We start from the raw sequence: 17,656 nt of genomic DNA on the forward strand, positions 1-17,656 counted from the left end.
CAACTCTAATACTTTGTACTCTCCCAAGCACTTAGTATAGTGTTCTGCACACAGTAAGCACACAATAAGTAAGATTCATTAATTTATTTGCTCCTGTTGCTCTCTTTAACATGGTCTTGGTCAGTTCTTCCATTCCCAGCATTCTCTATCCCTATCCCTCTGCAGCTGGACTCTAATCCACAGGCTAGCTTTGTTCCTCTTCTTTCTCCAACTTGTCCTACGCTGTTCTTCTGGTTCTTAGTTCCCAGTCCTCCTGACAACTCTGTTCTTTCTTTCTCTTCCCTTCTGCTCCCTCCATGCTCCTACCCCTCCCTAAGCCAAGCTCTCCCAGACCCATGTTGTCTGAAATAACAATAATAATAATGGGCATTTGTTTAAGTGCTTACTATGTGCCAGCATAGTCTTTGTCCCAAATGGGGCTCACAGTCTCACTTCCCATTTAACAGATGAGGTTAATAAGCCACAGAGAAGTGAAGGACTTGCCCAAGGTCACATAGTAGAGAAGTGGTGGAGCTGGGATTAAAACCCAAATCCTTCTGGCTCCCAGGCCTGTGTTCTATCCACTAGGCAACACTGCTTCTCTGTGAGCCAGAGTGCCCAGTGATGACACAGGTGGATGGATACAAAGTTTAATAATAATAATGGTATTTGATAAGTGCTTACTATATGAGAAGCACTGTTCTTGACTATAGAGACATGACCTGGATACCTAACATCAATTAACCAAGAATATAAATGAATCAACCTCTAATAAGGTCTGTATCCACACTTATGTAAATGTATGTTTATCAAAATACTGATGATTTAGCTAGGGAGTCATAATCATCCTTTCAGTATGATATGTTATTTAAACAGTTTCAGAAAGTGTAATAGGCCCTATCTTTCATTCTGGAACAGTGAAGTGATTTCCAAATACTTCTCTTTACTATTTTCTTTTGGTGATTTGATGGAAATCTATTTTAAAATATTTTCATGCACCATTTTGGCTGTGAAGATGAAACTTGCTTTTAAAATCCACTTCCTGTTATGATGCTTCAGAATGAATATGCTTATCTCCTTCCAGTGCTTCCATGATGATACAATTGGGGATAATTGGTGAACAACACTATTAGCTTTGGACTAATTTAATTTCTAGTTTAATTTCATAATGTGATCAAGTTCTACCAGTTTCAAGGATCAAATCTCAGGTCTACAGGAAATGTTAAACCAGTATAAGTACATGAATAAGACTGGCAGTTTTGGTGACCTTTTTCAATATATCTAGCATGATTCATTGAAGCAGATTTAACAAGAGTCTGGAGTTTGATAAATAGACTATTATAAAATCCTCATGTTAAAAGAAGGGAAGAAATCTCCACTGAAAAAGAAAATGTCATCTAAAGACATAGAGGGCTTTCTTATTCTCAGGCCATAATCAACCTTTAGAATTGGTTGCAGCCAAAGATATGGGAGAATAATTTCAAGAAGCACATGCCCCATAAAAGGTTTCTTGTGTTAACCACTCAATGGAATTAAATGCACTGATTCACATTCATCTGGGCAGTGTTAAATAGATTGCCAAATTTAGGTTCTGCTAGAATTTTCCCCAGGGTGTAATGCTGAGGATCTGGAGTTTCTGCTTCCTCTTGAGGAATAAGCTGGAGATCATAAATATGTTGTGTTAGAATCACTTTCTAGTGGTGCCTTGAATCCCCTGTCCCTTTGAAAATTAGTCAGAAAGCTCTAATGTAGGGACACATTTTTAATTGATATTTTTATTAATCCATCATATGATATAATTTTCTGATAAGAACACCCTGGAATGGGGTTTCAGGACTTCACTTAATGAGGAGATTAAGAAAAGGAACAAACAGGTGGTGCTTAATAAATGTCATCTCTCATAAAGAGTAAAGCCCCATGCTAGGAAAAGATTAAGGAAAGTAGGAGGGTTATTGGTCTTTTGTTTCTTTAAAAGCTAGCCTAGGCTAGCCTTCCTTACCATTGCAAAGCTACTCAGAGCAACATAATTATAGATCTCCAGGGTATTATGGTGGAGTTTATCTTCCCTCCTTCCCCCACTATTTACACCCCTTTCCTTGTGCCATCCTACTTCTCTTACTCTTATAGCCAGGCTCAAACACACTTAGAAGTCAATGTTTTTGAAACCTTATCTTAGGGAAAGCAAAGCTTGCTCATTCTAAATCCAGCTCAATGTAGTGCCTTCTTTCTGCATAGTGTTGTATAAATATGATAAATACAAATGAATAAATATTCCCTTTGTGCTTTCTTTTTTTTTTTCATGAGGGGGGACTTTTGATTCAGGATGAAGGAAATTTTTGGAGAGGTCTGATTCATTTATATTTTTATGCCTTGAGATTAGGACATTTTAATATTCCTTCATTTAGTCTACATTATTAAAAAAGTAAATTAGCATGGGAGGGGTAATTTTTTCCATGGGCAATACTAGGTCAACAAAAGTAGCAGCAATGGCATAATGGATAGAGCACAAACCTGGGAGTCAGAGGTCATGGGTTCTAATCCTGGCTCTGCCTCTTGTCTGCTGTGTGACCTTGGGTAAGTAACTTTATTTCTTGGGGCCTCAGTTCCCTCATCTGTAAAATGGGGATTGAGACTGTGAGCCCCATATGGGACAGGGACTGTGTCCAACCTGATTTGTTTGTATTCACCCCTGTACTTAGTACAGTGCCCGGTACATAGTAAGTGTTTAACAAATGCCATAATCATCATTATTATTATTGAATAGGATGCTTTTAACACTTTTTGAACAGATTATATCTTGCCTGATGTAAGCCTTTGAGGAAAAGGTGTTAATTTGTACCCCAAACTATTTTACTATTATCTAAATATTTAGATTCCTGTTTCATGTAGTTCTCATTAATTATATTCCAAAAGCATTTGCGATAATTTATTCCATACACTAAGTGAAAGACAGCAAGAATTAAAATGCTAGGACTAATAATAATATCAAAAGAATGATTGGTAGCTGGGAGTCAAATACATCAATAGAATTAAGTCTTACCACTTAACCACTTAGAATTATGTTGATCAGTTCTGACTGCATTCCGTTTGGTTAAGCTACGAAAAATAGCAGCATCAGTGCCCATGAAATCTATATACATTCCCGAGAACAGCTCTTCATCTGTAAATAGAAAAGAGAAACAGTATTCATCCAATATATACTCTAACAATGTAGGTTTGTCTCTTTTGGCACCACTAACAATATATGGTGTTATTTGCTCGAAGATTTATTTGCCTTATAGTGGAATAAAACTCCAACTAGATGAACAGTGATGGTTAATGCTTTCCTGACCCAAAAGAATGAGATACATTCTCTGTTATAATTTTACATCTTCTAATTATCAAAGCCTACAGTGGTCATGATAAAACAGTCTAGGCTAAAACATGTTTTCTGCCCAGTCAAAATGAAATCCATAGAGGCAAATTAACTACGGTCTGTCTACAGCATTAGATTGGTCTCTAACATGAAATCTGCCTTGTTAAAACAAGAGGGAGGGGAAAAAAAAGGTGGAAGAAAAAGAGACCCAGAAAACGAACAGAAAGGAAAGGTGAAGTACGGGGGAAAGAGTGCGATAGAAATGAGAAAAATCCAGGGAATAAATAAATTGCAAATCTCATCCCATCTAGTAATTAAACTCCCTGTGCACTACACTGAAAATGTAGCCCACAAGCACAATTTGTATCTAAATTCTTCCCTCTGCTAGGAACAAAGATAATTTCCCTGGTTAGAGGCATTGGAACTCTGAGCACACAGTAGCTAAAGTAATCTTTAGAAATCATGGTTAGTGGTATAGGTGGATGAATGACTGAGCACAGCTGCATCCTTTGATGTCCCAGTGCAAATCCCCTGATTGCCCTCAGAGGGTGGACTTCTTGGCAGGAGTCATGTTCCTTTTGAGGCATTCAACGAGGCTTTCTTCTCCAACAAAAACACAAAAAATACCCCCAAAACTACCATTTGGACCCTGGAGAGAACAAGAACTGAGGAATTTATTTTTCATTTCTTGCTTATTCATGTTGATCTGAATCCTTACAAACTAATAAACAGAGCTAGCTGACACTTAAAGTGACTACATGTCTCTCTTCCTGGAGGAGGTCTAGGGAGAACATTGTGAGGAGTTAACTGAATTAGCCTAAAGTTGCATTTGAGCAATTTTGACTTCTTCAAGACCGTGAAAATATTTGCAGAAAAATATGTGCACGGAGTTGCTTGTTAGCTAATAATGAATCCTCTAATTTCCAGGTGGGGTTTCCCAGTTTAATAGATCTGCAGGTTGAGGACTATAGCTCTCATTCTATTTCAATATTTATCTCTGGAAGATTGCACTGGGGGTTGTGTGATTGCTAATCCTGTTGAACACCAATTTAGTAGTAGCTTCCTAAATATTTCAAGAGCCTGAATTTGTAATTGAGGACCGGATGGAATACGCCAGCTTCATTTCCTTTCTAATTTCTCTGCAATTAGTACTAACAAGAGGATCATTTCATGCTGTTCTCTCTGTTATTATGCTGTAGGTGTGATGTTGAAAAAAATATGCTTTTTTAAATCTGGTGCTAACAGAAATCACAATTTTCAGAATCTTGGTGCAACATCGTTGAAAATCAAAGAACTTGTGTGCTTTGGTATTTTATTTTTTGTGCTTTAACAAGGTCTTTATCAAGTTCTTTATCAAGATTTTTCTTTATCTAGTCCTTTCTTGTCAATCTGTTGTCCTTGCAGCAAAAAGCATCATATTTCTAAACTAGCACAGGAAGGGTGAATGTATCCTGTGTGTTTTGTGCAATTTGTTGATCTTCCACTTTCACCTAGTTTATAGATTTCTGCATGCTTCAGAAGGTGGAGAAGCAGCGTGGCTCAGTTGAAAGAGCTCGGGCTCTGGAGTCAGAGGTCATGGGTTCAAATCCCTGCTCCACCACTTGTCAGCTGTGTGACTTTGGGCAAGTCACTTAACTTCTCTGAGCCTCAGTTACCTCATCTGTAAAATGGGGATTAAGACTGTGAGCCCCTGTGGGACAACCTGATCACCTTGTAACCTCCCCAGCACTTAGAACAGTGCTTTGCACATAGTAAGTGCTTAATAAAAGCCATTATTATTATTATTATTCATGCCACTATGTCAGGAAGGATTTTTTTGCCTTTTATTGTGATTCAGTGGATGGAGAACAAGATTTTTTTTTAAAAAAATGGCACAGTGAAAGAGAAATCATTCTGGAGAAGATGAAATTACGTTGAAAAATAGAATGGAATCCAATAGTGATACCTGAAGACGACAAATGTGTGAAATCATCAATATCTATTCATACAGGTTCTCTGTTTGTGGTAGTAAAATAAGTCTTTGCTTCTATTAGAAGTTTAAATTAAGCCAAAAAATGCTGTCATAAATCCATTTTTTATTTTAATTTTTAATTATTAGCACATAGAACTTAAGATGTATGTTTATAAACTAGAATATTTGGCCCCTAATTCAATTTCAGCTCAATTTATTTTAATAAAAGGTGGATTTATATATAAATGCTAAAAGGGTTTCAGGTAAAGAGAGCTGGAACTCTGAATATTGTGGTTCAAAATGGGAAATTTTCAAGTACCTTCATTTCTTTCTCTGAGGCATAAGAATTTTATATCCTGGCAATTGTGGATCTGTTTTCAGAAGTCTCAAATTGAGAACCAGATGAGAATCAATCATATTGTGTGCTTACTGTATGTAGAGGACTGTACTAAGCACTTAGCACTCTGGTCTGAAGGCAGGAACACATGTCTTTCTGGTGTGTAATCCTTAACCTGGAATATTTGAGAAAAGGAGGTAAATGGGATTTCTACCTTAAAGGTCAGATTCAGTGGGAACGGTGTATATATTTAAAGGTACAGTAAATGGAGTTGGGAATGAAGCAATTCTTCAGCCAATAGTTTCAACACAAAAGGAGAGTTTAGGGTAATAATATTTATAGAAGTATTTATTTAGTGATTATTGTGGCCCAAACACTGTGCTAAACAATGGGGCAGATACAAGATAATCAAGTTGGACACAGTCCCTGTTCCAAAGGAGACTCACAGTTTAAATAGGAGAACAGGTATTGGAGTTCCATTTTATAGATGAGGAAACTGAGGTCCAGAGAAGTTAAGTGACTTGTTCAAGGTCACACAGCAAGTAAGTGGAGGAATGTTGATTAGAACACAGGTCCTCTGAACCTGAAGCATTTGCTTTCTCCACTAGGTCATGCTGTCCAAGTCTACTGCCTTCTCAACTTATCTTCTGTTTCAGTAAGGATTGAATGATTATAGGGCTGAATCCAAGGTGTCTAAGGATTGGGGGAGGGCACTGACTCTCTACCAAAGAAGTTATGGGAAACCATATCACTGATGACCCTACCAACAATGGCAAATGCTTGAGACATTAGAGATGATGGGATTTCTCTTCTAATCCTGGAAAAGGTCCCACTGTAATTTAAGATGTGACAATGTAGTGTTGCTGGAGAAACCAGGTCTGAGTATCAGAAATCTCTGGTGATGGTGCCCTAGACCAGCTCCACACCACTGGCCCTGATTGGTCCTAACCAAACTCATAAGTCTAGTAAAATAATAATAATAATAATAATGGTATTTGTTGTGCTTACTATGTGCCAAACACTATTCCAATCGCTGCGATAGATGCAAGGCTATCAGATTGTCCAACGTGGGGCTCACAGTCTTAATCCCCATTTTCCAGATGAGGTAACCGAGGCACAGTGAAGTGATTTGCCCAAAGTCAAACAGCTGACAAGTGGCAGAGCTGGGATTAGAACCCATGACCACTGACTCCCAAACCTGGGCTCTTTCCACTAAGTCACACTGCTCTCTGACCAGGGCCAGTTTTAGCAGATAGTTGCCAAGAAGATCATCTACTTTGTGGACTAGCCTTCAGTAGCCAAGAGTGACATCACCAGTTATGGCCTATAATGCAGATGAGCTGTTATGTGCAATAATAATGACGATGACAACAATTGTGATATTTACTAAGTGCTTACTATGTGCCAAGAACTGTTCTAAGTGCTGGGGCAGATGGTGGCAAGCTGAGGGAACAGAAAATCCAGATAATGAGGCTGACCCAGCATGAGATTGGGATATATGTAATGGAATCTTCTGTCAGGAGTGAGACTTCAGTAGTGAGGAGCCATATAGAACAGTTGATTTTCATGGTGGTCATTTGCCCAGCATCACTTATACCCTCTATTCCATGCCCCCCATGTTACTATGGGGTACAGAATTATAATGTGTGAATAGGTAGGCAAGAGGGCAGAGCTGTGCAAAATGTATGTTCTTCAGCCATCCACATTAGTTACAAGTAGATCTGGGGTCTCCTCATTCTCAGAGCAGTGCTCTTCCACTAGAACAACACAGGATCCATACAGGATGACTGAGAAAACAAAACCCTTCTAAATTCATCCCAACAGTGGGGTGAAGTTTAGTCACATTAGTATTAGCCCAGACTCTACAGATGGTGTTATAGAATATTTGGACCCTGGAGGGAGGACCCTATGGAAACAACTTGGTTCCATGACAGTTTGAGGTGGAGAAACATGGACTGTTCAGCTGGGGCAGGGCAGACACTTGGAGTCTTATAGGGATAAACATTATGGGAAACACAAGGACCATCTTTTTAAGTCTAGCATTTCCCAGATGGTCAGCTGAGAACAATGTTGGCTGTCAGAGTGAGATGCACTTGCCAACCTTTTACTTGGATGACAGACAACATCTGTAGCCTCTGATGGGGACTGTGGTGAAAAACGGGAGAACTCAAAGAAAGGAGAAATCTGAGTTTAAAAGCAGAAAAATTCAGCAATTACAGCACACAGATTTTGCAGTGATTTTCAGAAGAACTTGATACATGAGTAAATAATTTGTCACTGGGATCGTCTTCTTAGGCCTCAATATAAAATAACAGACTAGAGATTCTTGTTGGAATAGAGAATCAATTAAAAATCTGACTTCCTTTCTGCCTCTCAGAGCTTCAGGCAAAGCTTCAAACAGGCAGTTTTCTATGGTTGCTATGTTCTATGTCATGTTGAGCAGAGGGACATATATGTTGCTTTTTGAGAAGAAGCACTTTTAAAGGGAAAATCAGTGCAAAATTTTGAAATGATATTTGAAAAATATTCAAGAAGCTAAGTATTTGCTTTGATAGAGTCCATTAAACCGATGTGTCATCACTGCCATCATGCACCTTTCCATGGCTTCTCCTCTTCTTAGTCCTCCACTCCCACTGTCATTACATCTTTGCCTTTGTCTGCCTTGCTAAGGACATTGTATGGCACCAAAGGGATTTTCAAGCAGACTTGAGCAGGGGGCCTAGCAATCATCCATTTTAAAGCTATGAACTCATCCACAATGCAGTATAAAAGCAGAAGAGATTGTTACAGCACAGTATTTGTAAATCATTTTTGTCTTCTTTCTCCATTAGACTGTGAGCCCATTCAAGGAAGGGGTCATGTATCTTGCTTCCCTTGTATTCTCCGAAGGACTTAGTTCAATTCTTCACACTCAGGTGGTCCTCTACAACCCAATTCACATACTTCATTCCCCTCCAAATCTACCTATTCACTGTGCTCCAGTCACATCTCTCTCCCTGTCAACCTCTTGTTCACACCTTCCCTCCTGCCTGGAACTCATCTCCCCCGCCTTATTCACTGTACTACTGCTCTCCCCATCTTTAAAGCCCTCCTGAAGACATAGCCCCTCCATGGAGTCTCCTCTAAGTAATTAATCTCTCATTACCTCCTGCCCCCCAGTCATCCCCTTCACACCCTGGCCATTTTAGTATTTCCTCATCACCTAAGGATTTGAGTATGTACTCACCCACTTCTTTTCCTCCACAGCTCTTATGTACATAATTTATAACTCTGCTGATTCCCACTACGTGCAATGCATTCCAGGGTCTGTCTACCCCAGCTAGATTTTAAGCTCCTGAAAGGCAGGATCTTGTCTAGTAATGCTATTGTACTTTATGAAGCTCTAAATACAGAGATATGCACAGAGTAACCACTTAATAATGTAGCTAGATCAATAAAGACAAATTTATTGATGGAATAAAGTAGCCACACCGTCACAGAAAAGGAGATATGCCAGGGGCAGTAGATATGCAGCAGCAGACCAGTAGAGGGCGCCAGAATGACAACCCATAACTGCCTGCACCTTACAATTTTACATTTCAGTTTTTAAATTTAAAAGCTTGAGTTTTGTTTAATACTTACTAATCATAACAGACACAGTGTTCACATTGGGATTGAAAGAGCAGCGACCTTTCCCAGATTCGCACTTGGAGTCGATCATGAAAACTTGCTCCTATAATTAAGACAAGGCCAATATCAATAATAATAGTAATAATAAGTTTACTCTTTGAAGTCGAACTAGCCTCTCAGGGTGGCTTTTTTCCTGAAATTATTTCCTTAAATGGAGTTAAATGTTACTTTCTTCTAAACTCTTCAAAAAATCAAGGAGTAACTTGACTGTGCAAAATGCATTAGACTCAAGGCAAATTTACTCTATGTAAAGACAATGGTAGCAGAGGTGTAAAGCATCTCAAGAGAATCAATTATAATTAATAAGTACCTCCTATTACTACCCATGTCTATCATCACCTGGAAGTAATAACTGTGAAATAAATATATTTAGTTTCCTAGTGGCTTCTTCTCTAGGCTTTAGAAAACTGAGACAGAGGTCACTCTTTACTGAACTTTGTTAAATGAACTACAGACATACATCATTCTCCCCAGGCAAGTCTTTTCCATTTTCAATCTTTCAATGTTTTAGGAACCAATTTTCTAGTTATAAATGAGAGTATCAATGAGTATCATCAACTGTTTCCTAAAGTCAGTGCTCCAAAAAAGAGTGGCAACCCGAAATACACAGAGAAAGTCTGGCCATCATCAGTGATATTTATTATGTGCCTCCTGTAGGCAGAGCACTCGGTACTGGACACTTGGGGATCAATCAGGGTAAAATGATTAGCTCAGTAAGATTGAGTTTGTTACTGTTGAAGAAAAAGACAGAAAGAGATATGATGGAAGCTTTTGTAATTAGTGTCTAAGAGACTGGCACCAGACTCTGTGCAAACTTCCTTTAATTGACCCCATCAGAGGGACAATTCCAGGGAAAGCTGGACCCTGGGTCTGACTCTGGTAGAATTCCGGTGTTCTCTGTTCTTAATGGCAAGAAATTTAACTCTTACTGGAAATGGAAAAAAAAATCCAAGTTCAATGGTACCCAACTAATGGGCCCCAAATAAAGAGCCGTGTTGCTGACATTAATGGTATAGAAGGCCCATCTCCTCCAAGACGTCTTCCCTGACTAAGCTCTCCCTTCTTCTCCCACTCCTCTCTGTGTCACCAGGAATTGCTCTCTTCATTCATCTCCCCTCCCAGGACCACAACACTTATATACCTATCTGTAATTTATTTATATCAATATCTGTCTCCACCTCTAAAATGTAAGCTCATTGTGGGCAGGGAATGTGTCTGTGCATTGCTGTATTGTACTCACCCAAACTCTTAGTGCAGTGCTCCACACACAGTAAACCCTCAATAAATGTGATTGAATAATAATAATAATAATAATAGTGGCATTTATTAAGCGCTTACTATGTGCAAAGCACTGTCTAAGCACTGGGGAGGTTACAAGGTGATCAGGTTGTCCCACGAGGGGCTCAGTCTTAATCCCCATTTTACAGATGAGGTAACTGAGGCACAGAGAAGTTAAGTGACTTGCCCAAAGTCACACAGCTGACAATTGGCGGAGCCGGGATTAGTGGTAACAGTAATGAATGGGTATTAAAAATGTTGTGACACACAACAGAGCCTTATCTTTTGTTAGGAGACTTGAATATGAGTCCTCTCACTAAGCTTTGCTGGAGTGCGATTGCATGAGTTGGGCTAGACTTCCTATATTCAGATTCCTCATCTGTAACACTAAGCTGAAAGACATGTGGGAATTTAGAAATAGTTTCCACTGGAGATAGATGGATGAAAGACACTCTATAATATTTCACAGAAGTAACTGAGTAGCCATTGTCTATAACAATGCCTTGACCTGACTTTGAACTAGAGACCAATATATGAAACATTCTGTGGTTCCATAGCTTAATACTCATTTAGTAAACATTTAATATACTCCACTCCCATTTCAATTATTTATTAACTGAAATAATGTCAATGGCTGAATCAGGAATATTCCTTAATGAAATGTACCCTGCTTGTATTCTGAATTGGGAATATTCATGTGGGTTAAAAAGGTTAATAATAATGACCACCCCTCTGAAAAACCCCAACTTAGTTCTGCTATAATATGGGGCTCACAATCTAAATAGGAGGGAGAACTAGTATTGAAACCCAAGACCCAGGTCTCGCAGCTTTAGTAGAGGGAGTTGTATTTAATCCCTATTTTATAGATGAGGAAACTGGGGCATAAAGAATTAAAGTGACTTACCCGAGGTCACACAGCGGATAAGTGGTGGGGGTGGGATTAGAACCCAGGTCCTCTGATTAGCGTGCAGTGCACTTTCCATTAGACCACAGTGCCTCTCCAATAAAACAGAACTGGTAGACACGTGCCCTACCCACAGGCAACATACAGTCAAGTCTATTTACTCAAGAACTAATACTAAACTAGGGATGATTTAAAGTCTGTTGGACAAAGTGAATGCAAAATGGGTTCAACTTTAAGTATAAAAAACTTCATGTTCAGCCCAATCAGTGAAACAGTGAATCAATCAATCGTATTTATTGAGCGCTTACTGTGTGCAGAACACTGTACTAAGCGCTTGGGAAGTACAAGTTGGCAACATATAGAGACGGTCCCTACCCAACAGTGGGCTCACAGTCTAGAAGAATCTGGGTGGATCTGAAAGTAGACTAATTATTTTTTACAATGTTACATTCAAAGACCATAACGTTTTTGTTCAAGTATTATAAAATATTTCCCTATACATCAAGCTGAACATTATTCTTAGATGCTTACATAACCATTAACATTACGTGTTTATGGATGGGCTAGTGGCTAATATAATTCACTTAACCAAGTTACTTGTGGGCGACTTTTAAATGTTACTTTTTTGTTTGGCTTATGTGGCACTATGTTTCAAAAATTCTTCAAAGATGAACAAAATTGAATGTCTTACCTCTTAAAGGTTTACCAAATTTGGAAGAAAAATGAGTAATACTTAAAACAGATTCTAGAAAGTTGGCATTACTACAAACCTTCCTCCAGAATTTGGACCAGAAATGAACAATACTTCAACTACTTCCAAATAAGAGGTGGCTGAGGAATTTTTTTTTTTTTTTAGATTTGCATGAGTCTTTCTCACTTTACTTTCTGTAACAGATGTCCTTAATAGGCAGATGAAAGAATATTCTCGTGACTTTTGAAAGCAGGGAGACTCAGATCTCAGAAAAATTCCAATTTCTAATTATAATTTATCATTTTTATGCTCCTAGAATCTGAGTATTTTATATACAATATGAACAAAGTTGGAAACATCTTCACCCTTTATCAGAACCACAGAATATTTTTAGGTCCTGTGAGTCACACAATTCAAATCTGCATCATGTAACCAAGAGTCAAAATTGACTGCATACACTTACCTCAGACCTCCTCCCTCTGTTCAGATATGTGCAAACCGGACTGAAAGCACCACTCCCACAAACATACAAGTGAGTTCGGTTGAAAGCCTGAATCACCCGGACAAAGTTGCCACAGCCATGCTGAAAGAATAGCAAATAGACAAATTTAATGAATAAACTAATAGTGTAATTCTTGAATCTTCCATGCTGTCTTTAAATCAATCATATGTACTGAATGCTTACTGTGCAAAGCCCTGTTCTAACCACTTCAGAGAATATAGCACAACAGCGTTGGTAATGTTCCCTTCCCAATGATAAATATAATAATTATCATTAGTATTTTTATCATGGTATTTGTTGAAGTGCTTACTATGTGCCAGGTACTGTACTAAGCACTGGAGTGGAAACAGGCAAATCAGGTTGGGTACAGTCTCTGTCCCACATGGGACTCAGGGTCTTAATCATCATTTAATCATCACAGGTGAGGGAACTGAGGCACAGAGAAGTGAAGTGATTTGCCCAAAGTCACATGGGCAGAAAAGTGCTGGAGTTGGAATTAGAACTCAAATCCTCTGATTCCCAGACTTGTACTCTATAATTAGGCCCCACAGCTTCTCAAATGATGGTCAAATTCTGAAAGAGTATGAGAACTGTTTTATCCATGAAAATCCATACTTGAGCAATATTCACTTTTATGTTTCTTCCTCCTCCATCAGCTTTTCATCTCCTTTTTCATTTATTAATTTATGATGGGAATCCACATTTTCTGCTGCCTTTTAAGGTAGCTGTGTCCAGATGTTTCTTATCTAATTTTAATTTTCAAGTCATCAGTCATTGAAAGAGTTCTTGCTTAAAAGGCTGGACATTTTATTTATATTTTCAGACATTTACATTCACTGTATAATGACTCTTTATCCTGACACCTGTTTATAAAATTACCTGCAAAGTGATTACATAATTGCACACGGTATGTTTTTTAAGGCTCAAAAGTGTTAATTTAGTATGGATATGTGTGTACTACGTAAATAACATAAATGTGTAGTTTTCACAGTTTTCAATGAGGACACTTTGGAATTGCTATAAAATATATTTATCCCTCTTAAGCCATGCATTCAATCAAAATTTTTACATTCTCTTAAAGAGTAAAACGATTATCTCTCTTTGAATCTGTCAGCCAGACTTTGGCCATGAAGTCACTTTAGATCTATTCTCCTATTCAATTTGTGATTTAAAAAATTCCAACTAAATGAGATAACATTTGGTATAACAGATTTATATCATTTTTGTTTTATGTCATAGATCCAGGAAATATTAAGCCCAGTTCATATTTGTGGTGTAGTAGGGAAGATACAAGGTAATCTAACAGGATACAGACACTGTTCTGCATGGGGCTCACAATCTAAAGGGGTCAGGGGGAGAGGCATTTAATCCCCATTTTAAAGATGAGGAAACTGAGTCACATGAAGTTAACTGTCTTGTCCATGTTCATGCAGATAGAAAGTGCTGAGCTTGGATTAGAACCCAAGTCCTGACACCCATTACTGTACTCTTTCCATTAGTCCACAAACTGCCTCTCCATATTTCCAGAATGAAAAACAGGCACTATGTGCATGGTAAATCCATTGAGGACTATTCTTAAGACATTGAACAGGAGCTTGCGGGCAGATGACTAAATTCCTTACATTCATAGGCATAATAATAAAAAAATTATTATAGTATTTGTTAAGTGTTTACTATGTGCCAAGCACTGTTCTAAACGCTGGGGTAGATACAAGGTAATCAGGTTGTCCCATGTTGGCCTCACAGTCTTAATCCCCATTTTGCAGATGAGGTAGCTGAGACACAGAGAAGTTAAGTGACTTGCCCAAAGTCACACAGCTGTCAAGCAGCGGAGCGGGGATTAGAACCCACGACTTCTGACTCCCAAACCCGAGCTCTTTTGGCTAAGCCACACTGCTTCTCATAAAGTCTGTGCCTTGGATTGTCTGGAGAATGTGGAAGAGAAACAGCACAGCCTCATGGAAAAAAAGCATGTGACTAGGAGTCAGAGGACTTGGGTTCTTATACAAACTCCATGACTTTTCTGCTGTGTGACCTTGGGTAAAATACTTCTCTGTGTCTGTTACCTCATCTATAAAATGGGAATTAGAACTGTGAGCCCCACGTGGGACATGGATCACATCCAACATGATTCCTGATTAGCTTGTGACTACACTTAGTACTGTGCCTGGCATAGAGTAAGCACTTACCAAATACCATTTAAAAAAATGATGAAGAGGACCAAAGCTCTCCTCTAAAGGAGCAAAAAGGATGTTTTGCTTTCTTGTTACCACCAAGGGGAAATTTATTCTTAACACTGATGGTGAGCATGCGCCTTCCAACAGTTGAGCACCTGCAGGTCATGTATCTATATTCATCTCCTCATGTGAGATGTGTGTTTACAGGACTGGAGATGGATTTTCAGGAAACAAAAATAGCTTTGGCCTAAATTTGCCCAGGAAAGCATATATCTAAGACATATTCAATAATAGCCAAGACTGAGTCAGCAAAGCAAACATTTTTGAGGCCACCTGGTAAAGGTGTCTTCTAGAATCCAACTGTGGGCCAGATTCCCCTGAATAACAGATACTATTTACCAAGTGACTATAAATCAGAAAGGAAGAATCATAATAATAATAATAATTAAAAATTAATTTCAAAATGTGTAATGGCCTCAAGCATTAGGGAGGGTACAAGCTAATAAGCTTGGTTGCAGTTCTTATCTCCACCCAGGCTTATAGTACCACCCATTTCTCACCTAGGGCAAGCATTTCACAGGAAACTAAAATCCAGAGAATTTAAAATACTTGCTTAAAATCCTCCAACAGCCCAAGTGAGTTTCGAACCTGAGAATCCTGAATCCCACTCCCTTGTTCTTTCTGCTAGACCACACTGTCTCTCTCTTGCTTACAAAGGAGAGTAGCCCTGTAGACTGAAATCTCCTAGTGTGCAGGGATCATATCTAGCAACTCCATTGCATTGCAGTTTCCTGCAAATGCAGTGTTCTGCATACAATCAATGTTATTTATTGAGTGCTTACTGTGGGCTGAGTGCAGAGCACTGCACACAGTAAGTGCTCAATAAATGCCACTCATTGACTAATTAATACCTCTACCTCCTTGTATGAACACAATTTAACACTCAAGATTAGAAGGGTGATTGATGTATAGTATTAACTCCTGGAGGGCAGGTGCCACATGTCTCATTGCCATTGTATGTTCCCAAATGGTTAATCTAGTTCTCTGCCCACAAAAAGTGCTCAATCAATGTTGCTCAAACACTGTTGATGCTGGTGATTACAGTGTTCATGAACTCTCTTATAAAGAAGTCTAATGAATTTGTGTAACATGCTATAGTTTCCTTAATCTTCACAATATATCCATCTTTTTCTTCCAGTCCCTGTAAGGACTCAAGGACAGTTTTGTGCTTTATAACTACTAATGTGTTCTTCCTGCTGAATAGTAACAGGTGGCATGTTACATAGTCTGACACAGAGCACAAACATATATTTTGGCAGAGAATAAACCAAAGCATATAGTTATGGGAAGAGTTGCCAAACAGCATCTTCCTTTTAAAAGTGTCCTGATGGATCACTGGTGCACGTGACCTGAAAAAGAAGTCACAGACTTTGAAAATGTTAACCATGTTATTTTAGGTACGTTAGCCAGTTATGGAGAAGGGGTTTCATCTGCTCCCATAAGTGAACTTTGCTTCCGGCGATGTCATCTTTGAATACAGAGGACATTTACGTCTATGTAATAGACAACAAACTAGCTCTCTTCCTCCCTTCAAAGCCCTACTGAGAGCTCACCTCCTCCAGGAGGCCTTCCCAGATTGAGCCCCCTCCTTCTTCTCCCCACAGCACCTGTATATATGTTTGTACAGATTTATTACTCTATTTTACTTGTACATATTTACTATTCTATTTATTTTATTTTGTTAATATGTTTTGTTGTCTGTCTCCCCCTTCTAGACTGTGAGCCCGTTGATGGGTAGGGACTGTCTCTATATGTTGCCAACTTGTACTTCCCAAGCACTTAGTACAGTGCTCTGCATACAGTAAGCACTCAATAAATATGATTGAATGAATGAACAAACAATAATGTAGTTTGGTTTGGCATAGAACTAAATTAGCTGTGCTTTTAAGCACTTTCTCTGTGGCAAGCACTGTGTTAAGCACTGAGGTAAGTACCACTATAACAGAGCCAATCGAGTCCCTCTCCCACTTGAGGATCACACAGTCTAAGTGCAGTAGACATCTAAAAACTTCAATAAAAATGGATTGCAAACTACAATATTAAGAGCATCAATAAACAGTAGTAATTCCCTGAAAGGGAATCGGAGTGGCCTAGTGAAAAGAGCATAGGCTTGTTAAAGGACCTGGGTTCTAATTTCAGCTCTGCCACTGCTTTGTTACAGTGGGCAAGTCACTTCACTTCTGTGCCTGTTTTCTCATATGTAAAACACCTGTTCACTCTCCTCCTTAGGTTGTGAGTCTCAAGCTGCACAAGTATAGTTTGTGCAGAGAAGCAGCATGGCTCAGTGGAAAGAGCATGGTCTTGGGAGTCAGAGGTCATGGGTTCTAATCCTGGCTCAAACACATGTCTGCTGTGTGACCTTGGGCAAGTCAATTAACTTCTCTGAGCCTCAGTCACCTCATCTGTAAAATGGGGATTAAGACTTATGTAAGCCCTATGTGGGACAACCTGATAACCTTTTATCCCCCTAGATCTTGGAACAGTGCTTTGCACATAGTAAATACTTAACAAATGCCAACATTATTATAGTTTCTGGCCTAATTATTATGCAGACACCCCAGAGCTTCATACAGTGTTTGGCACATAGTAAAAGTTAAGCAAACACAAGTAGTTTGATAAGGCATTGCAAAAGATCCAGTCCTACTTGCCAAGGAATTTATAATCAATCAGTACTATTTACTGAGTGCTTCCTCTGTGCATACAGTACCGTGCATATCACTGTAGTAAGAACCTGGGAGAGTACAATATGATAG

The 17,656-nt window shown here is 38.8% G+C and overlaps 1 protein-coding gene across 2 annotated transcripts in view; it reads right to left on the reverse strand.

Annotated features, from left to right (window-relative positions):
- SEMA3C (semaphorin 3C) overlaps nucleotides 1–17,656 on the reverse strand; it is a 144,212-nt gene that overhangs the window by 47,277 nt on the left and 79,279 nt on the right. For both annotated transcript variants that reach the window (XM_038741277.1, XM_038741278.1), the window contains 3 exons: nucleotides 12,628–12,747; nucleotides 9,244–9,334; nucleotides 3,020–3,139 (listed from right to left, as the gene is read on the reverse strand). In XM_038741277.1, coding sequence (XP_038597205.1) covers nucleotides 3,020–3,139; nucleotides 9,244–9,334; nucleotides 12,628–12,747 — 331 coding nt within the window. The remainder of the gene's footprint in view (nucleotides 1–3,019; nucleotides 3,140–9,243; nucleotides 9,335–12,627; nucleotides 12,748–17,656) is intronic.

This window comes from Tachyglossus aculeatus (genome assembly GCF_015852505.1).
Source record: "Tachyglossus aculeatus isolate mTacAcu1 chromosome 12 unlocalized genomic scaffold, mTacAcu1.pri SUPER_6_unloc_1, whole genome shotgun sequence".
NCBI classification, from domain to species: Eukaryota; Metazoa; Chordata; class Mammalia; order Monotremata; family Tachyglossidae; genus Tachyglossus; species Tachyglossus aculeatus.